This window comes from Carassius carassius, chromosome 3 (assembly GCF_963082965.1).
Source record: "Carassius carassius chromosome 3, fCarCar2.1, whole genome shotgun sequence".
NCBI lineage: Eukaryota > Metazoa > Chordata > Actinopteri > Cypriniformes > Cyprinidae > Carassius > Carassius carassius.
The window spans coordinates 19,509,361-19,533,846 of NC_081757.1; the positions used below are offsets into that span (position 1 = coordinate 19,509,361).

The following is a 24,486-nucleotide window of genomic DNA, read 5'->3' on the forward strand; positions in this document are numbered from 1 at the left end:
GGGAAGTGTTAACAAGATTAAAAAACCGAAATAACCGACATGGGAAAATTACGTCGGTTAGAGGTTATGAATTTCGGTTTTGATTACTTTTCGATTAATCGTCCAGCCCTACACCCGAGGTGGTAATGTATCATTTTAGAGCTAGTACCAGAGGTTCGGCAACCTCAGCAGAACTGACAACAAATTTCTGCCATTACAAAAAGTAAAATGTAACGGTGCAGTAATTACAGTAGAATTACTATAATTTTAATGACTATAGTTAATAGAATTATATAGAAAAGAATTGGGTTCCTAAAAACAACAGTGTGAGTGTAGTTGTGGCAAAGAGAAATGGCAAACGCAAAGACATTTTTTCCACTCTGCTCAGCTGGACACTGAAAAGGTCTGAGAAGTTTCCTTTAGCCAGTATATCCAGGCTCTTAAAGTATCTCTTTCTATTGGCATCAATGAGTGGTCTCTTTGTTCTTTTGCATGGATGTTTTAGCAGCAGCAATATGAGATGATTTCATATTGAGATTAAAAGTTTACATTTGCAGTTCAAGTCAGTGGCATTATGTAGTATGACAAAATCATCACAATACAAGTTTTTGGCCAAATTGTTTAGCCCTAATGTATATGTTCCCTGAACAATGTAAGAAAACAGTTGCAGAATTCTTGTATCTCTCTCTCTCTGGAGTATCACCAGGTAGCCGTTTCTGTGACTCAGAGCTAAAAATATAAGTACCGTTGTGTTCCTTCTGCGCTTAGTTTGTGTTATTTGAATTCATCTCATGCTTTTTAGTTTAATGAGTCAAGTTTCCAGTTACAAGTTGGTCTAACAACCTTACCTTACATGAGTCACCAAAACCTAATTAGCAGTCTCCCGCGCCCTCTCTTTCTCGGCTGACTTCAGCCCACAGACCTTTGAGTGCTAGAACAGTTGAGTGTGTGTTGAGCTGTGTTTTCCCTTGAAGCAAGTTTACACTCTCTGTTGTAGGTAGGCCACGGGGGCGGCCTTTTGAACGAACCCTGCACGCTTTCTTTCTCTCTGTGCCTCCACTTCTCTGTTTCTCTGTTGGAGTGCAGTAGATGAAATATCAGCTCATTATATAAGGTCAGCAACACATTTTGGATCATTTGGGACAGACTAGCTGTTTGTGTAAACATGAACTATCATAATATACTATATTATGAAACCTGGCAGTGTTTTCTTATTAGAATTAAAAGTGGGGGCATATGCGTATAAAAATGAAATGGAATATTGCAACATATAAATACAAAACAGTAAGGAGTTGGAAATAATGAGGATATGCTCATAAAGACCTAAGCTCACAGTAAATGAGATCTGTACTAATTGTTTGGTCATTTCACTATTACAGTTCTTTCTCTTTGCAAAGTCTATACTCTGGAAATATGGTGAATATGTTTGTATTTGTTACTGGTTTGGATTTAAACATGAAGAGTATAAGTGGAATATTGCAATGGATTATAGTTCAAAATCTGTGTATAAATCTGTCGATAGTGGAGTCTGCAATTCAGTCAGGCCCATACCAACTTACAGTAAAGACCACACAACCACACAAAGCAAAGTAGTACATTTCTTGATCTTTTGTCAGTTCATGCATACTGACCTCAGTTTCCTCTCAGAGCGTAATTCACACAGTGGTACAGTTTAAAATCGTCACCTATGCTGACCTTAGCAATGAGAACCAAAGAGTGACACTAAAGACAGACACACATTGTACTGCCACTGTCATCTACACATCTGATTATTCAGCAGATTTCTTAAGGAACTAAATAGCATTTTTAGAACTTGGTAACAGTGAACTTACATCACCAAGCATTTTGCTGAATAAACCTGTGAAGGCCATATGACCGTATAATATAATTGGCATACATCTTTTACAGTATACTTTTGTAGCCTTAATTCATTACATAATGAGAGACAAGCACTAGTATCATCCACCAGGAAAGCACTAAGCTGTCACTTTAAAAGCTTGCTTAAATTAACTCTGACAGTGTCATGGTTATATTCACCGACTGTTTATGGAAAATGCATATTTACAGTATGACTTTTTTCTTTATCGTTTATTTGCACTGCAGAATAATGTGTCAGTAATGTGGTGTATTTTTGACAAACAGTTACTCACTGGTGACCTTTAACAGTGTGGGAAACTGATAACAAGCCCGTGAGCTCACATGACTTAGAAACTTTAAGTTCAAACGAGATCAAACTGTGGTGCTGGAGTTATGCACACATTTTTTTAAAGTCTGCAATAAATCTACATATTTCCAGCATGGTTTATACTCTGTAGTACTTCAATTGTCAGTGTATTTAATAAAAAAAATAGTTTTTCATTAGATTCCACTGCTTTTATTATCTCTTGTTATATATAGAGAAACCGTATATGAGACTGTTTCATTGGACAGTAGTGTAGGTGGCCTTTTTGAAATGATTGTGCTAAATAGAATAACGTCTCATGAGCATTAATCAAATTTTATGCATTAAGTGTTCCACAGCATGTTTATTCTGACATATTTAGCTGGATATCGTTATGGTTATGATAATGTGTTTAAGGAGTTAGTGTTTTGTGTTTTGAGGCCTTGTTCTGACTGTCAGTCTGCATCCTATTTTTGTGCATATCCGATAAGAATTGGATCATATTTTGGCAAGTGTGAATCTCAAAAAATCTCATGAAATAGAATTTTTTACAAAAATCCTATTCAAATCAGTTTTTTTGGAAATCCATTTCAGCCTGACCACTCAGATTGAGATTTAATGTAGCTTTTCTCACACCGTATAAAGTGTAAACATGTCAGACGTTGTTGGTAGAAAATATGCTGAATGTGTTTGCAGAAATGTATGACACCCTTTTTCTGCAAAACACAAGATATTAAAAAATGTCTTGTGCCCATACAAAGAAAGTCATTTGGGTCAAGTGTTGTTTTGGGCCCTAGTAAAAAAAAATATATATATATTTTTTGATTTTTAGGTAAACTATCCCTTTAGGGCCCCTATTGAGAAGTCTCTCTGTGGGATCAGAAAGAGTGAGAGCATAGATGACTTCTATAAATATCGCTGTCAGATACACTTTCTCCAGGTAATGTTACCTGAGAGCAGTCAGGTATATCATGACCACATTATACTCCTGAATCAATTGTTATCGTATGTCGTCCAGTTACGTAGCATTGCTGATTAAAGGAGGTTTCATTTGCTTACTCGGATGCAGAGGATTTAGATGCCTACGGGAGATGGTTTTCTTCAGCTTAATCTGAGCTGCTAAATAAGTCACACAGGTGAGAAGAATAGAGCTGATTGGCATTGAATAGCAAAGAATAGAGATGATTGGAGTGTTTAGTGGAGGTCTCATAACCCATCATTGTTATTTCAAAAAAGGTTAAAGGAACAGCACTGCATTCATGGAGACAGTCGGACCAGATTTGTTCATGTGTGTGTTGTCTGTGTATTGTGTGCGCTGACCGACTCGCTCTTGCACCCACAGCATCCTCTGGGGAAGACATCAGTCGTGGCGTATAGCATCTTCTCTTATCACCGTGTCCAATGGATGCATTGTTTGGTCTGCGTTTCAGGCGGAAAGCCTGTGAGCCAAGCGTCCCAAGACGCTCCAGCGTGTCACTTGCAGCGAGTAAAGCGCGCCGGCGCTCCAGCGTGGGCTTGCCGTCAGCTGTCCTGGCTCAGAGACGCAGGTCTAGTACTCAGCTCCAAACCAGCAACGTGCCGCCGGGAGTCATACAACACAGAAGAGGACACTTCACCAGGAGGAGGTCGAGTGGTGCAACAGCCTGCCTGACCCCACGGTTCGCTATCCGACGGAGACAGGCTGCCAAACACCGTAGCATTCACGCCCAGCTCCTGGGCCCATCACTGCTCTTGGCTAGCGTGGTGCAAATGAGTGAAGAAACTGAGAATAAGAGTGCAGAAGAGTACTCCTCTCTCTCTGATAGTGACTGTAGCCAGGAGGAGCACAAGCAAGCAGTGATGGACTTAGAGTCAGAGTCTGATGAGTGTATGACGTGGTTGGCTCAGGGTTTGATGCCGGGTGAAAGTATTCAGCCTCGCCCCCTCATCCGTGCCCCACGTTGCCTGCGCCGAAACTCCTCACATCTACTTCCTGCTGAGGCCGTTTACCGGAGCCCAGCCTCTTATGGGCTGTACGGCCGTTACCGTAGGACCAGTCAGGCACAGGGTCTGTTTAATGTAGGTGGATTGTGGGCAGGGAGGCGAAATTCTCTTGCAGCGCGAGGAGCAGTTGCACTGTACAGGACGAGCTCCCCTTGCTGGACAGATCTAGGTCTTTCACACACACTGCAGGAAACTTACTACAACCCACAGATTGACACATGGAGTGCGTTCCTCTCGTATGTAGAGCCCTAACTACAGCTGTATGTCTTTATGTGTGTGTTTGTACCAGAAGCTATTTGGACTTTGCTATCACTTTTTGTTGCTGTGGGTATGTGATAGCATATATTGGGGAAAAAAAGTTTTTATCAGCAACACATAATTTAAACCCCAAAGTGAATGACCTTAATGCTTGCCTTAGTATTCCAACAGTAATTCCAATATATGTGATTAGTAAGGAACTTCATCTCTTGTATTCTTTCAGATCATTTGAAACAATAGTGAACTATTCCTTGAATTGAATATTTCAGAAATATGATTGGTGGAGTCTGAGAGCAGTGGGTTTATTTTATGAGTGTCAGTTTGGAGTGCAGCTGAACACAAAGTTTCAATGTTTCTGTGTCTCATTTATTTTTATTTCTACTTTCATTTTACAAATTGAAATATCTCTCTTCTCCTTTTTTATGATTTACATGTGACGCACACTGTTAAACAACAGTACTCTGAATGTTTTGTTTTCTTTGACACTTTTACTGTTCTTCTTTGTGTATGTGTACATCTGGGCTATACATCGAGTTTCTGTTTATCATTTTTGCTTGATGTTTTATGTGACCTGTCTGTTTTATGTTTGTTTGTAGGAAGGCCATTTCCAAGTCCGGTCTCCAGCACCTCTCATGCCAGCCCAGTGCTGCACTGTTGGCCAAGGGGGAAACGGACCGAGAAATCCGCAGCACAGTGGACTGGAGTGTGAGTAACACAAACCCAAATAATCTAGACTTCACATCTTGATAGAGCTAAAGTTTCTTTCTCTGGTTTCACATTTGTGACCCTGGACCACAAAAACAGTCTTAAGTCACTGGAGTATATTTGTAGCAATAGCCAAAAAAAAAACATTTTATTGGTCAAAATTATCGACTTTTCTGTTATGCCAAAAATCGTTAGGATATTAAGTAAAGATTATGTTCCATAAAGATATTTTGTAAATTTCCTGCTGTAAATATGTAAAAACTTAATTTTTGATTATTAATATGCATTGCTTAGAATTCATTTGGAGAAATTTTAAGGCGATTTTCTCTATATTTAGATTTATTTGCACCCTCCGAGTCCAGATTTTCAAATAGTTGTATATCGGTCAAATATTGTCCGATCCTAATAAACTATACATCAATGGAAACCTTATTTATTCAGCTGATGATGTATAAATCTCAATTCCAAAAAATTGACACTTAAGACTGGTTTTGTGGTCCAGGGTCACACTTAATTTGATGCTTTGTATCTGAGCAGGAATCAGCTCTGTACGGAGAGCACATCTGGTTCGAGACAAATGTCTCTGGGGACTTCTGTTACGTCGGAGAACAACACTGTTATGCCAAATCCCTGGTGAGTGTGTGTTTTATAAGAAAGAGTGAGTAAACCAAGGAGAGTACATATTGGGGCGAAAGTGAGATGCGACAAATTTTTGATTTGAGAGAATAACAGATGGTATAATATACAGCAAAATGCTGATGGAGAATATAGACGGTTTCATCGTCAACAACATAAACAAACATTACTGCGCATGCGCGCTTTTGTGGCCTTAACGTAACTTCCGGTAGACTTCCAAATAGAATCAATAACAACAGTCCCTCTAGAGTAGGTTTTTTTTTTGATAACAAACAAAATATGTTTGCTGCGTAAATAAAGTTCAGTTTTGTACTTGCAAAAAAAAGAAAAAAAGAGTACACAATATTTAAAAAAAAAAAAAAAAACAGATATTGTACAGTAATGTGAAAGAAAAAATGTGATAAAAGATGTTTTTTTTTAATTATTTTTAATTATTAAAGCAATAATTATATTTTACATCAGAGAAGCATGGCATGTGCTTAGAACTGGTTAAAATTGTTACAGTATGTTTATTATTCTACAAATAGTAACACTTTGGGGTTCACAAAGTTCATTGTTTTGGGAAGGGGAGATGTAGTGATATCTGATTAGTGAGATCGCTACTGAGTGAGCCACGCACCTAAGCAGGGGGTTTTGACACTGTGCAAGTGTTCAATAAAGTTCAGTTTCGTACCTGCTATGCTGTGTGATCAGTACGCTGTCTCGGCTCGTCCTTGAATGCAACAATAACATGCAAGTCTTCCTTCAGAAATAGTGATATAAAAACACCCGTACCTCGTTTTGATATTTAAACATAGAAATATAAGGAATTATTATTATTAAACGTGCAGTACGCAACGTTACTCATGTTTATTCAATGAAGCCTTTTTGAAAATCGATCAGTTTTAAAATCGTGGCGAGTCTCCAAAAATAAATAAATGTATGGGAAACACATCCCGCAGCACAACCACATGAGCCCAACTTCAGTCTACTCATCACCTTGACTTTAACTGCGTTTGTACAAGGCACCGCAGCCAGACCGATATACACAACACAGACTGGAAGTTAACTTAGGGCCAGGAGTGTGCGCCCGATGAAACCGTCTATAGAAATAGATGGAGGGTAAAGGGGGAAAAAGAGAATCTATTAATTGAACATTTCACTTTTTCACTCATATTTTCTCTCTTAGTGTATTGCTGCCCCCTTGTGGCTGGCTTACAGAATGCATTGCATAATTTCAGCTTTCAAACGATGTTCATTAAATCATGATTTAGTTCTTTTGATGGTTAATTTTGTATCAAGGGAAGATCACCTGTCAGAGTAAATCTAAAGTCTCTTTTTCCTGGTTTTCACAGCAAAAGTCTGTTGCTCGGAAAAAGTGTGCTGCTTGCAAGATCGTAGTTCACTCCATCTGCATTGAACAGCTGGAAAAGGTGAGTGCTGTTACCAGTGGAAAGTCGTGATCTGACACTGCATCACAGACCATACATGTTCCTCCCTTCAGTTATTGGACTGGAAAGCTCCGCCTAAAGGGGAGGGGCTTGATGAGGTGCCCCTCAAAGACCCATCATTCAGAGTGAGAAACCCTCTAGCTTATTCTCAGATTCGGCTGGGGCTAATAGATCACTCACACATCTGATCTTAGTAAAGACTGGTGACTGTCTGGCCTGATAAACCTAGAACAGCCAAATAACAGAATCCTGTTAACATCTGGAGCCACTTTAGCTCTCAATCCATCCAGCCTGTGAAGGGGGCATTCAACTTAATTGGTTTGAAGACAAAATCTGGTTTAACCATGTAATTCAGAAAGGTTTTCTTGCCAGACATATTCTGTTTCTTATTGGTACCTAAATCACTATCACTGTGATTGGGCAAGTCAGTGTCGGGTTGGTGGAGTTATATTTTCTCCAGGAAGCACAGATTGTGTGTGCTCAGTACAGAATCTGGCTGGTGTCTTCTACAGTTTGTGTCTGGTATGTGGGGCTGATTGTGGTGAAATGATGTTTGATCAGGGATGATTTTAATCATACTTCACACACTAATCATTTTATCAAACTCAGAGAAGACATAAAGGCAAGTGGTGCTTCTGGTTTTTGCTCTGTTCTCACACGCTTTTAAAATTCCAAAATGTATTTGAGCTCAGTTGGGAATCTCCAAATCTGAGCATGTTTTCTGGAAAACAATCCAACAGTTTGTGGTTTCGATGAGCTGCTGTATTTTCCATTCTTAGGGTTTAAATTAGGGTAAATACTGAATTGTATTGTAGAAAAAAAGATTTTTTCATTTTCTTTCAGATAAACTTCAGATGTAAACCATCTTTCAGGGAGTCCGGTTCACGGAACATCCGTGAAGTGAGTTTCTTCTTTTTGTATTTTTATTTTATTTTATTAAATATTTCTCCTAATTTGCCTGTATTCTGATTCTGTCAAACTTATTACTGTAAAACCTTCATAGCTCGATATAAACAGCCAACAGCAGTCTGCTAAGAGACCGACTTTTTTTTTTTGTCATTGTATTTTTAATATTTATAAATAAAATTAATATAATAAGTTCTTAATTTTTTTTTCATTGTTATTTGTAAGTTTGAGATGTGTAAGTAACTGTCTGCATGACCCCAGACTGTTTTACACACACTTTAGGGGCAGGTGCTGTTTGCTGTTTAAATCTTTCTTTTACCCTTTTTACCTTCTGTTTTCCTTTTTACACATCCCTGCTGTTACTCTCACTGCTGTAATCCATCCCACGTCTCCTCACCCCTATCTCTCCATTGCACTTCTGCTCCCTCTGTGTTCCCCGTCTCTTCCTTGTTTCTCATCTTGCCTTGGTGGGTTAGCATACCTGGCGACGCAGAGCTTTCAGAGGTCGCCGTGCTTTGGAGCAAATGAGAGGTGCTGCAGTTAAGTGTAGTGCGCACACCTCTGTCACACAGGTATCACACACACTTTCACACAGCTCGGATGACTCCTTTACTTAGCTAAATGAGGGCTTGTGCATTTCGTTTGTTTTAAAATAAATCTTATTACAATTACTTCAAACTAACTAGTTAGAATTAGATTTGTGGGGTTTTTTGTGTGTGTTTTTAACAAATAGATAATGATCCACAAATACATTTTAGTATATGTAAATGAACAATGTTCAAAAGTTTCAAATCTGTTTGTACTCTGAAGTAACACAAGTGTGGGAAGTGGGTCAGAAACTGAACAGTGCATTATAGTTATTATAAGAGGAATTATAGTTCACTCTATTTTCTGTAATCACATCACATCTGGTACAGATACTGTATGTGTAAGCCCAAACTATAACACTTAACCCTAAAAGACAACGTAAAAGGATTGTTCACCCAAAAATGAAAATGTGATTTTTATCTGCTTAACCCCAGGGCATCAAAGATGTGGGTGACTTTGTTTCTTCAGTAGAACACAAACCAAGATTTTGAACTGAAACCGTTGCGGTATATTACTCTTTTGATGTAAGTGGATGGGAATCACGGCTTTGGGAGTCCAAAAACTTACACAAACAAAACCAATTTAAACCCTGCAGCTTGTGACAATACACTGATGTGTAAAGAGACAAAACCATTTGTCTGTGCAAGAAACTGAAAAGTATTTATATTGTTTTTTTACCTCTGATTTTCACAGCAATGTCTGAACTGTCTGTCCTAAGCATGTCCTCCTGAGCAAGTTCTTCTCAACAGCAGGTGCCTGATGCATCTTCTTCTTGCTTTACGACAGATTGCAGACTTATAAGTGCATTGCCATCATCTCTCTCTCAAATGGACCATTGACACTCTATCTACAATCTCAATTAGGAGTGTCAATGGTCCACTTGAGAGATAGGTGGCGGTAATGCACTTATAAGTCTGCGATCCGCCATAATGCAAGAAGAAAAATAAGATGTGTCCTGCGCCTGCTGTTGAGAAGGATGCGCTCTGGAGAGTTCTAACCATTCGGACATTGCTGTGAAAATTAGAGATGAAAAATGATAAATACTATTCAGATTCTTGCACAGACCGATGGTTTTGTGTCTTTACATGTCAATGTATCATCATGAGCCGCGGGGTTTGATTTGGTTTTGTTTGTGTAAAATTTTGGACTCCCAAAGCAGTGATTCCCATCCACTTACATTATAAGAGCGATAGACTGCAGCGGTTTGAGTTCAAAATATTGGTTTGTGTTCTACTGAAGAAACAAAGTCACCCACATCTTTGATGCCCTGGGGGTAAGCAGAAAAACATCACATTTTCATTTTTGGGTGAACTATCCCTTTAAAACTGCAAAAACTTATATAATTAATTTATACTTAATTTTTATAACATAAAAAAATCTGAATGATCTTTCATACAGTATGTCTAAGGGAGTTTGTACCCAAAGTATTTAAGTATTAATTTTCCAACAATCACAAAGGCATTTCATCGTGGTGTTTAACTCATTTGCAGACAGGTTTGCTGTTCTCATGATTTCTGTTCTGCTGTCTGCTCCTTCAGATTTTTTCTTGATGCCCCACAGCATAACCCCACAAAATGACTGGTTTGATGTGGCATTTTTAGCACAGATTATCATAATCTGTTGATGGCACAGCTACATGAGATCCTTTTTTGTTGTTGTTGTTTTTTTGCAGCCAGCAATAGTGCGACACCACTGGGTCCATCGAAGAAGACAAGAGGGCAAATGCAAACAGTGTGGGAAGGTGGGTATAATGGATCACATGTGTACAGGCATAATCTGTTTGAGACATTACATATATTAAATGTACATTTGAAAAGTCAAATAATTGAAGACTAAAGTTTATGACAGAATCTGTTCTCTGCCTACAGGGATTTCAGCAGAAATTTGCCTTTCACAGTAAAGAGATTGTAGCCATTAGCTGCTCCTGGTGCAAACAAGCAGTAAGACTCTCAGCATAGATTCAATAGAGTGTTTTGGTATTGTAGCGTATCTAAATGTGTGTAACTTTCCTCTCTTTCTCTGTCTGTCTGCAGTATCATAATAAAGTGACATGCTTTATGCTGCAGCAGATAGAAGAACCGTGTTCATTAGGAGCACATGCTGCCGTTATAGTACCTCCTACCTGGATCATACGGGTTCGCCGACCTCAGGTACAGTATTACACATTACTTCTCTGTTGGGCAGTTGTATGGGAAACATCCACAAGTTGAATTAGATAATGATTTGAATTAGTGCTATCAGCTCCTCTATGGCAACATAAAATGTCAAACTTGAGATGGAAACACCTTCGGTACAAACCCCAAGACTGTAATTTCTGCACATTTTCAAAGCGTGGTGTAGTACTACTTTTTCAAAAGTTTTTAAAGAAATGTTCTGCTCTGTTTTACTATGTTCTGAAATGTCTTCTTGAATTGTAAAAAAACAAAACAAAACAAAGCAGGCAGCTGTGTTCTGTGCTTTCCCTGAATTTTAAACGCTCAGAAACTATAGAGCCAGGGAATATTTTTATGCTGAAATATAAATCTTTTCATCCGCAGGTACTTTAGTTTTACATTGTGTTTTTAATGATTGTGATTTCGTCGTAGAGTGCTTTTGTAATGTTATTGTGCTACTTTTTAATTGTAGTCCTCATTAAAGTCAAGCAAAAAGAAGAAACGAACCTCTTTCAAACGCAAATCCAGCAAGAAAGGAGCAGAGGTATGAGTACAACCAAGTAATTGTTTAGTGTGCCAGAGGATGATTCAATTAAATAAGCAACTTTTTTTGGGGGGGGTTATATCTTCACCCCAGTCACTCTTTCTTTTTCTTCTTTACCAGGAGGCTCGATGGAAGCCCTTCATTGTGAGACCTATTCCCTCACAACTCATGAAGCCCCTGCTGGTGTTTGTAAACCCAAAGAGCGGAGGAAACCAGGTATTATTATAACATGCTCTAGCAAAAATAAGAAGTAATTATTCAGTATTAATTATATTAATAACAATTAAATGAAACCTGAAAATAATACCTGTTCTCTCTCATGTTCTCTCAGGGAGCTAAAATGATCCAGTCCTTTCTGTGGTATCTGAACCCTCGGCAGGTTTTTGATCTCAGTCAGGGGGGTCCTCAGGAAGGGTCAGTACCTGCATGTGGAATACTTCACAACAGGGGTTCCATGTTTTTGTCATCCGAACCCCTTTAACAGCTTTTATTAGCTTCATAGGGTAGCCCTGCTTCAGAAGAACAATACTTATCTGTCTCATTGTTATGACATGTTTCAATAAGATGATCGATATTTTTATGTATATTCATTCTTTTTATATATTTCAGCTTGGAGATGTATCGCAAAGTTCACAACTTGAGAATTTTGGCCTGTGGTGGGGATGGCACGGTGAGTGTGTGTGACCATGTCTATATGTGACAAAATAATCTGCTTCGATATAGTCTGTGATCACCTTTTGTAGCTGTTAGCCGAAAGGATACTGTAGGAATTACTGTACGAACCCCTCCAGCAAGGAGGTGGCATTACAGTCTTATCTCCGAGTCTGTGAGCGGCTCGAGAGATGATTCTTTTGAGCCATAATACTATTCAGATGAGTCATGTGTTTGAGGAGTTTTCTGACATATAGTGCTGACGTGTGTGTCCTGGTTTACCCCACGCTGTCACATCTCCGTAATCCGTTTGTGTGAGTAATTAAGAGTGTTAAAGTGGAATCTGAATGCAGTCATATTTCATACCCTGACTTTGATCCATGAGAGAGAAGTTTGGGAATAATGCCTTAAGCCTATCTGAAATAAGGAGTTTTAATCCACCCGTCCCATCGCTCGTCTTACAACAGCAGAAGTTCTGCTTTCGGAGTTAAACACTCCATATATTCATATTCTCCTGTGTTTTTCTGTGAGGATTGATGTGATATTACAAAACAAGATATCTTACTCTAACTTGTTTGTTATTTAGGTATTGCATGATTTTAGCTGTATGAGGTATCTGATAGAGACATTTAGATTTTTATGGATTTAGCTTTTTGAAACATTTTGAGCATTTCTTTTTCTCTCTCTCTCACATGAATACACACACACACTCACATTAACTGATTCTTTGTTTCAGGTGGGCTGGATTTTGTCTGCTCTTGATCAGCTGCAGCTAAACCCTTCTCCTGCTGTGGCAGTACTTCCTTTGGGCACGGGAAATGACCTCGCTAGGACGTTAAACTGGGGTGGGGTGAGTGGAACTTCGGTTTGAACTCTGCACAGTCAGTCAGACACATTCATTCATTCCAAACTTCAGTCTAAATTTCATTGTAATTCATGTAGCATAGTCTGCTCATTCATTTATAGTTTTGATGAATGGGCATATTTTTTACAACTGTATGCATGTAGGGTTACACAGATGAACCTCTGAGTAAAATCCTATCTCACGTTGAGGATGGGAATATTGTACAGCTGGATCGATGGAATCTTATTGTGAAGCCCAACCCAGAGGCGGGGCCAGAGGAAAGAGATGAGCAGGTGACAGACAAGGTACAGGAAGAGCTCCGCCTGCAGTGCTGTTTCTGTTTGTATCAGAGTAAGAGTGACTGATGTTTCTCTTCTCCACAGCTCCCTTTGGACGTCTTCAATAATTACTTCAGCCTTGGGTTTGATGCTCATGTGACTTTAGAGTTCCATGAATCCCGAGGTTGGTGTAAAGGCACTATTCTGTCATATACAGTAAATGTGACTATTTAATAACGACACTGGCTGTGTAAAAGTTAAGGCTTGAGTGTCTTTTGTAAGGTCAGATTTATTGGTGCTAATTGAGATTAATTATGGTTTGTCCTCTTACTCTTCAGAGGCCAACCCTGAGAAATTTAACAGCCGATTCAGAAACAAAATGTTTTATGCAGGGGTAAGTGAAGTACATAAACTCAAACAGCAGAGTCCTCACAAAGTGCTCACTTCATCCTGTCAATTTGATCTAATTGTAAATTATTCATCCATGTATAATATATATATATATATATATATATTTTAGTTTTCTTTTAAGTTATTCTTAATCAGAATGTTGTAACTGGATCTTCCAGTATGCTGGGTTGCTCTAATCATTTAGTCCACCCTTATCCCCGCCTCTTTCTTACAGTCAATATATAGCTAACATTCAGATTTGCCAGTCAATAAACAATGCATAGAAACTAGTCCCTGCCCAACATTTTTTTTTTCTTTTTTTCAATATTTTTGAATGTACATCACAATACAGAGAGGCACGTCCTGATTTTGTTGAGTTAGGCTGATGATACACAGGGCAACTTTTGAGCAATTTTGCAGAGAAACTTTTTTTGAGTAATGTTGTTTGTTGCTTGAGGATGGATAACAAATGTCTATCTGGATGCTTTAGATCGGTCGTGGGCCCTGTGTCTCATCTGGTTGCCCGTTGTCGGCAACATTGCTCTAAAGTTGCCACATGTATCATCAGCCTTAGATGTGTTCCTAGGTCAACATATTTCATTGACCCTTGAACAACATTTTAATCCAAAAATATAGTCTTGACCATATCCCTAAACCTGAACCTAATCTTAACCATGAGTAATCCCTAAAATCAGAGGAAATGACAGATGAATGACACTGATGTGCAAGCACCAAACACATGATTATAAACCTAAACTTCACAAAAACTATAAACTGGTTGTTCAAATCTGATTGGTTAATCACGATGTTGTTCCAGGAACATGTTGCACTTGGTAAAATCAAAAACGGAACACTTTTGTTAACAACAACATTAAAAATGTGACACTGAGTTGGTGGTGTCTAAAATGCAAATGATGTTTCCTTTTTCTACAGACAGCGTTTTCTGATTTCTTGATGGGCAGCTCAAAAGACCTGGCTAAACACATTAAAGTGGTGGTACGTATGGAGATAGACTAAACAAAGAACCCTTTGTGCACAACAATATGGGAAATGTGTGCGCATGTCTGTTTGTGTTTAGAAATGCAAATTATATTCTTTGTTTTTTTTTTTTTAGGTTTGAATCGAAGTCTTTTTGCATGATTGTTTGTTTGCATTTCTTCCTCTTGGGCTTTAGCACTGAGAGATAGTGTGCATAAATTTGAGTTGCAACTTTTTTTTTGCTGACTGTTGGTTTGTTTTGCTGACATATTCAGTTTATACCACTTTCTTCTCTTTCTCATTCTCTGTAGTGTGACGGCACAGATTTGACCTCTAAAGTGCAGGATTTGAAGCTGCAATGCCTGGTCTTCCTCAATATCCCCAGGTAACACATAAAATCATTTTCTGTGAATTGTATTTAAGTCTGTAAGATGTTTTTGAAAGAAGTAAACTGTAAGATTGTGATTATTTTTTTAATAAAAAAAATAAAAATAAAATTACAATTTGAATGAAAGAGTTTAAATGTATTTAAAAATGTATTAATGTGACGGCAACAATGAATTTTCAGTTCTAGATAAGTCTGTGTGAAGATCTGCATGTTTGGATGTTCATATTAACACAGGTACTGTGCGGGCACTATGCCATGGGGCAATCCAAGTGAGCATCATGACTTTGAGCCTCAGCGTCATGATGATGGCTGCATTGAGGTCATTGGATTCACGATGACGTCACTGGTATGTTTCAACTACCTGAATTAGTTTGAAGTGAGTTTTTATAGTACGACTGGTGAATTTACAGTCCCTGTATTGTTTATGACTGTAGGCTACGCTGCAGGTCGGAGGTCACGGTGAGAGGTTAAATCAGTGTCGTGAAGTCACCCTCACCACCTTTAAGTCAATCCCCATGCAGGTGGATGGCGAGCCTTGCAAACTAGCTCCATCTGTTATTCACATCTCCTTGAGAAACCAGGCCAACATGGTGCAGAAAACCAAGAGACGCACATCAATCCCACTGCTCAATGAGTGAGTGCAACATATGGATGCTGTGTGTATATTATGGCCGCCTTGATTCATAGATATATTATATATCTTGTCTCTTTTGTGTTTTCTATTTTTGGCCAATTAATCCCACTCAAAATAACGGTGTTAAAAGGCAGACGATGTGACATTATGTGTGGCAGTAGTGATATGTTATTGCCGCTGGTTTCAACAATAACTGGTGATGGATTATTTACATTATTAAATATTACGATTATCATCAGTACCGGTATATAGCAAAAAGCCAGGTTTGTATTGGTATAAAGGAAAAGGTCTGCATTTTCTGAATGAGAAGGGCTCAGCACCAAAATAAGACACACACATACATTTATTTGTTATGAGCTGATGTTTAAAAAATAGTCTGAGTGAGCAGAAAGTTAAAAACTGCTGGATTGATGTCTCTATTGAGCTGTTACTGAAAGTGTGAAAATTAGTGTGATTTATTCGCTGTCGCAGTCTCATTTCTGTTCCTTGACACTCGAAGTGAATATATTACCCTCATAAATGGCTGCTAAGGAGAGACGAGCTTACTTAGTCCTGCTTAAATTAGACAATCGCTCTCTCTCTCTCTCTCTCTGAGGTTTTGTTAATTTCACACTTGGCCGATTCGAGGTGAAGGAATTGTATCGACGGCAGATAGGCCTGGGATGAAACCTCGTTTAAAAAGCTAAATATCGGAAGTGGAGACAGATTTAATTAGTGTGGTGACACTGTACCTAGCCAAGACAGAATATTCACTGTTACGCACAGCTGTTATCAAAAGCTTCTTTTTCTGCTGTATGTATCTTTTGTGTTTGCATGTTTTTTTTTTTTTTAATTCTATGATTTTTTTTTTCATCCAGCAGTCAGCAGCCATTTCCAGAACGATTACGGATCAGAGTGAGCCGTATCAGCATGCATGATTACGAAGCTCTGCACTACGATAAGGAGAAACTCAAAGAAGCTTGTAAGTATAAAACACACACATTAGAGTCCAGAAAATACACTTGCGACTCCTGGTGTGCTGTGATTTAAAGGTTTCGTTTAAAGCCATAACCGTGTCCTGAACACTGGAGGAGGCAATGGTTGTTATGTTCTTTCTAATTAAAGGAATTAAATGATTAAAAGGGATTTGAGGAAATAAAGAAAAAGTTATAAGTACTTAAAATAAATTCTATGTCTAATGGCCTGTTCACACCAAGAACCATAACTGTAAAGATAGCGATTACGATAAAGATATTACGATCACACCATTGAACGATATACTGTTCTGTTTATTATAAGCACAAAGTGCAGTTATGTCTTTTGCCGCTTTAACTGCGCAAGCTCTTTAAAATCAGGTGGATTCTGATTGGCTGTCAGTGTTTTTATTGTTTATCTGCTGGACAGAATACATTCTGTAAGACATGCCAACAATATCATTCCTCTTTGTTGTTATTGTTATAGTTATGGTGTGGAAGTCCCTATTTTCACAGAATTATGTTAAAATGAAGTTATAAATGGTAAAACTTTTTTTCATCCCAACAACAAACAGAGCTGCATATGCTGGAATGCAGCAGGGCAGCATCAAGAATATCAAATATTGGCCATTTCTAATTATTAGAGGGAGGTAGGGAAACCTGTCCTCCTCTATCCACTTGTTAAGTCTGACGTCACACATGCTGGTTTGCAGGTTTCCAAGTGCTCTATCACATCCCAAAAGCAAACAGCATATGGTGCTAGTATACACTCACTGTGTGCTGTAATAATACCCAAATATCAGGATACTATTATTTGTGTCCATACAGAAATCTCTGTTGACCAGACAGAGATTAATCTTTTCTGAATTGTTAAAATATTGGTGTCCGGGACTCTGTGAGTTTTTAAAAGCATACCTTAAATCTGTGCTGTAAATAAGCAATTCTCATAAACGTCTGTTGAGATGGTATTCTTCTCACTTAATATGGGGAGACTTGGACTCAGAAACCATATTTGTTATGTGAGGACTTAACAAGCAGATGTCCATACCAGTTATGGCTATATGTTAGCTCACTTAAAAGTGGATAGAAATCTTTTAAGATTTGATAAAAAATATTTCACTTGTGTTTAGTAAGAGTACATGATTCAAGCTGCAGTTGTATTTCTCAGCACTAGGTGTCGTCCCATCTCTACAGTGAGTGATTATGGGGCGTATGGATGGAATTAAGTGGATCTTTGAGAATACATTCAGATGCAGCTTTATGTTTCTGTTATGTTTTGACAGAGCAATTTGTGCCGATCCATTAGAGATTTTGACGTTACACATTTCTGCTTTTGGCGATACGTCAGTAACTGTTCCCAAAAATCAATTCTCAGCTTCACAATGAATTATGAAAGATTTGTTTTATCCTGCTAGTGTGCAAGAATGTCTTTGTGTGTGTGAGCAAGCAACAGTAAGTGCAAACACGGTGCATGTGCAGGTATGATCAGTCTCAGTAACACTTTCTATGAAGCCCTTATTTATATTGCATTGTAAGGGTATTCTTAAGGCGTTATAATGATTGGATAATGCATTATAAAAAAAACTTATAATATGTTATAATCTTATGAATTTGCATAAGAACAGTTTTAATATATTATAATATTTACTTATTAGTGGTTATAGCTTTTAAGAGTATGATGATTTATAACACAATGAACATGTTGCATTTACTTCAGTTACAGTTGGTTATATTTCTCATAGTTATAATATATTATAAGTCTCATCTTTCCATCTTTCTTATGCTACTTATAAGCATATTAATAATAATAATAATATATATATTTTCTCAAACAGCCATAAGATCTGAAGAATGTGTAATATAATACATTTGCTTTGAACTATTTTTATTGTAATATCAGCTTTGAACTATTTTTATTGTAATATCAGTTTGATTATTTTGATTGTACCCTTTAGACAGCTCTTGATAAGTAACTCTGCAGCTACATATCAACTATTGGAGTATTAGTTGTACGTCTGCTAAATATATGCTAACACTTTTATTTTGATGGTTCCCCAACAGACAAAGTCTGCAAGTCCATCAACATTTTACCAACCTTAATCTAAGCCAACAAATACTCTACTGAGAGTTAGCTGACGTTGCAAAGTTGCTTATAGTCAATAGACTAAGGGGACCATCAAAATAAAATGTAACCTAACATATTGTATAAACATTGCATTTTGTTTCACATCAAAATGAATATTAGCCTCACAGGGAACACACACTAAGCACTCATAAGCTGTAGTAAGATACTGTGCAGAACTTAAATAATGTCAAGATATATAGCCCATTATAAATGTAAAAGTATAGTGTTCATTGTGTGTTATAAATAATCATAATCTTAAATGTTATAACCACAAATGTGTAAGCATTATAATGTATTATAATTGTTGTCATGATTATTTATAAGATGATATAACATATTATAAGGTTTTTGTAATGCGTTATAATGCCTTAAAAATACCCTTATAATGTATTATAAATATGGGCTTCATAGAAAGTCTCTTTGTCTAAGTATACATGACACAATGTGTTATCAGATAATTGAAGTTTTAAATACTCATTGCACATCACCTCTGTTTTTCAGAAGCACACTATTCTAAGACAAATTGTGGTGTAGTTAACTTGTATAAATGCTGCATGAAGCTGAGCTACAATCACATTATCTAGGCCAGTTATTCAGAGTGCCATGATGTTCATTTAACATCATAAAAAGACAAATTACTGCTTTAGTTTGACTGAAATGAAACTTTTAAAGTGCATGTCAACTGCGAGATAGCGATTAGCTCTTTGCTGTTCATACAGCTGTTCTGTACTCTCTCTTTTGTGATCCAGAAATATACCACACATCCCTGTGTCTCATCTGTGCACTGCTGTCAGTCCCTCTTCACTCTTCAGAAGAGGCTTGACAATACCTCCAACTGAACAGAGAGAGAGAGAGAGAGAGAGAGCGCAGAAAAAAAAACCTGAATTGAATTTGGGAACGACTGTTCAGATGTTGCTAAGCAACCCAACCTTCCTCAATGGAAGAGACCTCTCCCATCTCTCGCTATTCTCTCTCTCTCTCTCTCTCTCTGCTCGTTTCTTCCTGCTTCCCCTGCCGCTTTCTCTCTGCCTCGCTCTCTCACTTCCCACTTTGTCAGAGAAACTTGCCGTCCTCTTGAGAATGCTCATTTAATGTAAAAATATGAGCCTGCCTCTCTGAAGCCTGTGAGGCTTGGCTCAGAGTAGGGCATGACTACTGCTCCTCCAGCTTTCAGATCTACACTACTGTATCTTCATAACGCTCAGGGTGGTTGAATGTATCACGCTACAGTTAAGATCTCAGTGTTGGATCTATGCTTTTTACCCTTTTAAAGTGACTTGGACTTGAGAATATCCATATGCATGAGAGGACACATGTACCCTCAGCAACCACTTCGGAAACATCATATTTCATCTTATTCTCTCACTGACAGCACATGTAAGAGCAGGCCTACAGCCATGTGTCTCCAAAATGCCTGCAGTGGTTTAGACTGTAGTGCAGATAAAATTGCCACATCCTCCCCATCACGTCCTATTACTGTCTGACCTTGTTTCATGAAGAATCTGTGGATTAGTTTGAATGAATCTGACTGGGGCTGAGCTAGTCCGTGTTGCATGTAACTGCCATAAATCTGCTTGCAGATGTGTTCACAAAGATAAAGGTGAATGAGCTTATACCTTACATGATTGAAAATAGCATTTCCTCCTTTCTTTCTTTTGCTCTCTTCTTTTATTTTTACTCTTTCTCCCACTGCTGATCAGTATCTCTTGAGGGGAAAGAATGTGGGCCAAGTTTTTCACAACACACAGCAGACCGTTACTGTGAGAGTGATAGAAAGATTCGGTTTCTTCTCCTCATCCCTCGTTCTTACTTCTCTTTTCTTCTTTCCTTATCGCAGCAATTCCACTGGGTCTCATCGTTGTCCCGGGAGACAGTGATTTGGAAACCTGCCGAGCTCACATCGAGAGACTACAGGAGGTAAAAATGAGAGGCTGGGGTTAACAGATGGAGTGGGGTAAAAGTGAGAAATGAAGAGGATTGGAAAAGAGAGGAGGAGAGAGGTGTTAGAGTTTAATTAATGATGGGACCAGTCAGTTAGTCAGAATATAATGAAGGAGAAGTTATACTGCACTACAGGACAGAGCAGTGTGCTCAAATAAATTGTGCTTTAGGACCCAGATTGTACACCTAGTGGCAACACAACACAGTATCAGAATTATTATACAGTAGCAAAGATCTGCAACACCCTTATGAACAACCGTTAATGAAATAGGTATTATGATATCAATTAACAAATTCAATTCAAATTTGTTCACCGTCTTGTTGTTCCAAACCTGTGACTTTCTTCTGTGGAACATAAAAACCAAGCAGTTTTGGTGAACATTGACTGCCATTTTTGGACGAAATGAGAGCATTTCTGAAAATCTTTTCTCATATAGTCCTCAGAGGAAACAAAGTCATACAAGTAGATAAATAATGACAGAATTGAATTTAATTGAATTTTAAGTTAATAATCCTTTTAAATTATACATTTATTGTTTATTCATCTGTTAACTAATTATCATGAATCTAGCTGTATAAATGTTACTTTTTATATTGCTCGTTGTTTGTACATGATACCTACAGCATCAACCAATGTTAACAAATTGAACCTTATTATAAAACGTTGGCCAAAAATCAAACATTAAAATATGTGGTTAATGCAGCAACTTGTATAATTATTAAAATGACAAATGAAATAATAAAACTGTCCGACGATGCCATGCTTTCTAGACAACAATTCTCAGATGAAACCATTGTTTTGATTTGTACCATTGTTTTTTACACTGGTTTGAGCCAACAGTTGTTGATTTATTAATGTATGGCATCTTATTCTGGCCTTGTTTAAGTTCATACATTACTATTAAGTTACAGTGGTTATATAAATATAACTTTACAATTAGCTAAAAAACAAACGTGGTTGCATGCATGTTTTACTCGGCCAATCACAACACACTAAATTAGCTGGCACACCTCGCTTTTCAGACCAGTTTTTTTAACCTTAAACCGCATAAACACTTTTAATTACACCAAATACACAAAATAATGTTCTTTTAAGCAGCATCATATGACCCCTTTAATGGTTCACACACACACACACACACACACACACACTCTCACACACTGTGCAGCATGTCATAACAAAACACCCTTGGCAGTAAGGTAGTGTGAGTGTCTGAGGCAGAATTAAGTGTCCTTCAAAAAGAAAAGTAGTCTCAAAGTTAAATGCTTACATTCATTCACGTGCTGTAGGGTCTTCTTCAAGAAACACTGTTGTCCATCTGCTCCGATCTGTATGTATCTGAACTGACGGGCTGATCTGATGGGCTTTGTGTTTATGTATCTAATTGTAATGGGGTCTCCTGCAGGACTTTGTGTCGTTTCACCCATCTCTGCAGCGGATGGTGCTCCAGGTGGGTGAGACACCTGCGAGAGATGAGACAGGCACACTTGGAGCACTTTCAGGAACAAGCCTGGAAATACAGCCTGGACAATGACTCGATAAAACCAAACAGAGTGCTGTTTGTACAATCGGATTTTGATAGACATGCCTCCACAAACCCAACCTAGATAAACTTCAGAAGCACATTTGTGTACTATAAAAGTATGCTCGGAGGCAGACATGTTTACCGTGAGAGTGCATAAACCCCTAGAGATATAAAATAAGCAAGGGAGTTTGTTTTCACATAGAGCTTAACATGATCTCTAAAGCAGCGTATTCTGAAATTCATCCTAAATCTCTCTCTTTCTGTGAGATTAGAGCTCTCTAGCGCCTCCTAGATACTAGTGTGTTTGCAGACGTGAAGAGAACCCTCGTTAGTATTTCATTTCTCTCTTAACAGATATTATGGGTGAAACTTCAACTGTAAGCGCTTACTAAGTCAAATCCACTCGTTCAGAACATCATACCATGAATATTTCCCCTGGGTCCTAAGTGCTCCTCTGTGCTTTGTTTGGATGGATGCCGTGGATCACGTTTAGCCTCTGTAGAGAATGGCAGCTTTCTTTATAGTGATGGTGCATGTAGGTGTTGTGTTCATTGTGTGCTGTGAGTGTAGTCTTTGTAGTGTGTATTTGACTCTGTTGCATGACTTATGTAGATCTTCAGTTGGCAGTTGGGTGCTTTAGGGAAAGAAAGAATTGATGTGACAGAAAATAATGACAGGTCTGTGTATGTGTTGAAAATAGTAAACTTATGCACTGTTCATATACTGATTTTTTGCTGAAGCAAATGATGATCGGAATTCTATAAACCTTTCTTCTCTTCCTATCTCCTACCCTATATTTTCTTCTCCTTTCATTCATAGGAAGGTGACGAGACCAAATCAAAGGCTTTGTCGTCTCAGAGGCTGTCGCCAAAATGGTGCTTTCTCGACTGTGAGTATTCTTTTCACAGTAGTTTGGATGTTAGATCTGGTGTACTGAACAACAAGTGTGCCATGTTGGCCCTCAAGGATGTGGGCTGGAGTTGTGTTTATAAGTGCACAAAGCTGTAGGTGTTTGCAGTGAATAAAATGGCAAAAAGTAAAGGTCAGAGATTCAAAACTGTGAGTCAGACCCAAAAAATATTCTCTTATCAGTGCCAGAATCAAAGCTAGTAAAAGAGAAAGAGTCATGAATCTCCATACTAAAGAACAGAATCTACTCTGGCATTTCAGTGCTAATAAGGAGTGCCAAGATGATTACTGTTAGCAGGAGAGAATTACAGCCACAGGGAAATATTATATACATACATACACATATATATATATATATATATATATATATATATATATATATATATATATATATATATATATATTTTTTTTTTTTTTTTTTTTTTTATAAATTCAAATAGAAATCAGTTATTTTTTATAATATTATAATGTTTCACAATATTACTTTTTTACTGTGTTTTTGATCAAATGAATGCAACCTTGTTGACTTTCAGAAGCAATAATCATACTGATCTCAAACTTTTAAATGGTAGTGTATTTATTTAAACTGCTTTATTATTTGTTTGTACACTCTAACCTACAAGCTCATTATTGGAACTATTCATACCTTTATGTGAACAGCTTTTCAAGTTTTGCATTAATCTCCTTTTTGATCAGTGTGAAGATGTGGATTAAATAAAATAAAAATGGTGAATTGTACTGCATAAGACTTGAAAAGGATGCAATGATGTGTTCACAACCTAGTAATATCAGTGTGTACTTAAAGGGATACTCAACCCCAAAATGAAAATTTTGTCATTAATCACTTACCCCCATGTCGTTGCAAACCCGTAAAAGCTTTGTTCATCTTCGGAACACAATTTCACAATCTCAACAAATTAGAATATGGTGACATGCCAATGTGATAATCAACTCAAAACACCTGTAAAGGTTTCCAGAGCCTTCAGAATGGTCTCTCAGTATGGTTCACTAGGCTACACAATTATGGGGAAGACTGCTGATCTGACAGATGTCCAGAAGACAATCATTGCCACCCTTCACAAGGTGGGTAAGCCACAAACATTCATTGTCAAAGAATCTGGCTGTTCACAGAGTGCTGTATCCAAGCATGTTAACAGAAAGCTGATTGGAAGGAAAGCATGTGGAACAAAAAGATGCACAACCAACCGAGAGAACTGAACCCTTATGAGGATTGCCAAGCAAAATCGATTCAAGAATTAGAGTGAACTTCACAAGGAATGGACTGAGGCTGGGGTCAAGGCATCAAGAGCCACCAAACACAGACGTGTCAAGGAATTTGCTGAAACACAGACAACATCAGAGGCGTCTTACTTAGGCTTAGGAGAAGAAGAACTGGACTGTTGCCCAGTGGTCCTCTTTTCAGATGAGAGCAAGTTTTGTAATTCATTTGGAAACCAAGGTCCTGGAGGAAGGGTGGATAAGCTCATAGCTAAAGTTGCTTGAAGTCCAGTGTTAAGTTTCCACAG

The 24,486-nt window shown here is 37.9% G+C and overlaps 1 protein-coding gene across 4 annotated transcripts in view; it reads left to right on the top strand.

Annotated features, from left to right (window-relative positions):
• The window catches only part of dgkza (diacylglycerol kinase, zeta a), a 60,115-nt gene that overhangs the window by 11,259 nt on the left and 24,370 nt on the right, over window positions 1-24,486 (top strand). Inside the window, exons 2-26 of one of the 4 annotated variants that reach the window (XM_059532858.1) lie at window positions 3,483-4,359; window positions 4,978-5,086; window positions 5,624-5,719; window positions 7,057-7,134; window positions 7,206-7,277; window positions 7,996-8,052; window positions 10,319-10,387; window positions 10,515-10,586; window positions 10,680-10,796; window positions 11,272-11,343; window positions 11,464-11,559; window positions 11,675-11,757; window positions 11,953-12,013; window positions 12,731-12,844; window positions 13,003-13,143; window positions 13,222-13,300; window positions 13,455-13,510; window positions 14,440-14,502; window positions 14,796-14,869; window positions 15,107-15,218; window positions 15,307-15,506; window positions 16,364-16,467; window positions 20,422-20,501; window positions 21,932-21,976; window positions 22,871-22,940. In XM_059532858.1, coding sequence (XP_059388841.1) covers window positions 3,542-4,359; window positions 4,978-5,086; window positions 5,624-5,719; window positions 7,057-7,134; window positions 7,206-7,277; window positions 7,996-8,052; window positions 10,319-10,387; window positions 10,515-10,586; window positions 10,680-10,796; window positions 11,272-11,343; window positions 11,464-11,559; window positions 11,675-11,757; window positions 11,953-12,013; window positions 12,731-12,844; window positions 13,003-13,143; window positions 13,222-13,300; window positions 13,455-13,510; window positions 14,440-14,502; window positions 14,796-14,869; window positions 15,107-15,218; window positions 15,307-15,506; window positions 16,364-16,467; window positions 20,422-20,501; window positions 21,932-21,976; window positions 22,871-22,940 — 2,938 coding nt within the window. In that variant the 5' untranslated portion in view covers window positions 3,483-3,541. The remainder of the gene's footprint in view (window positions 1-3,482; window positions 4,360-4,977; window positions 5,087-5,623; window positions 5,720-7,056; window positions 7,135-7,205; window positions 7,278-7,995; window positions 8,053-10,318; window positions 10,388-10,514; window positions 10,587-10,679; window positions 10,797-11,271; window positions 11,344-11,463; window positions 11,560-11,674; window positions 11,758-11,952; window positions 12,014-12,730; window positions 12,845-13,002; window positions 13,144-13,221; window positions 13,301-13,454; window positions 13,511-14,439; window positions 14,503-14,795; window positions 14,870-15,106; window positions 15,219-15,306; window positions 15,507-16,363; window positions 16,468-20,421; window positions 20,502-21,931; window positions 21,977-22,870; window positions 22,941-24,486) is intronic. The other 3 variants (XM_059532866.1, XM_059532875.1, XM_059532884.1) reach the window with 3 other exon arrangements.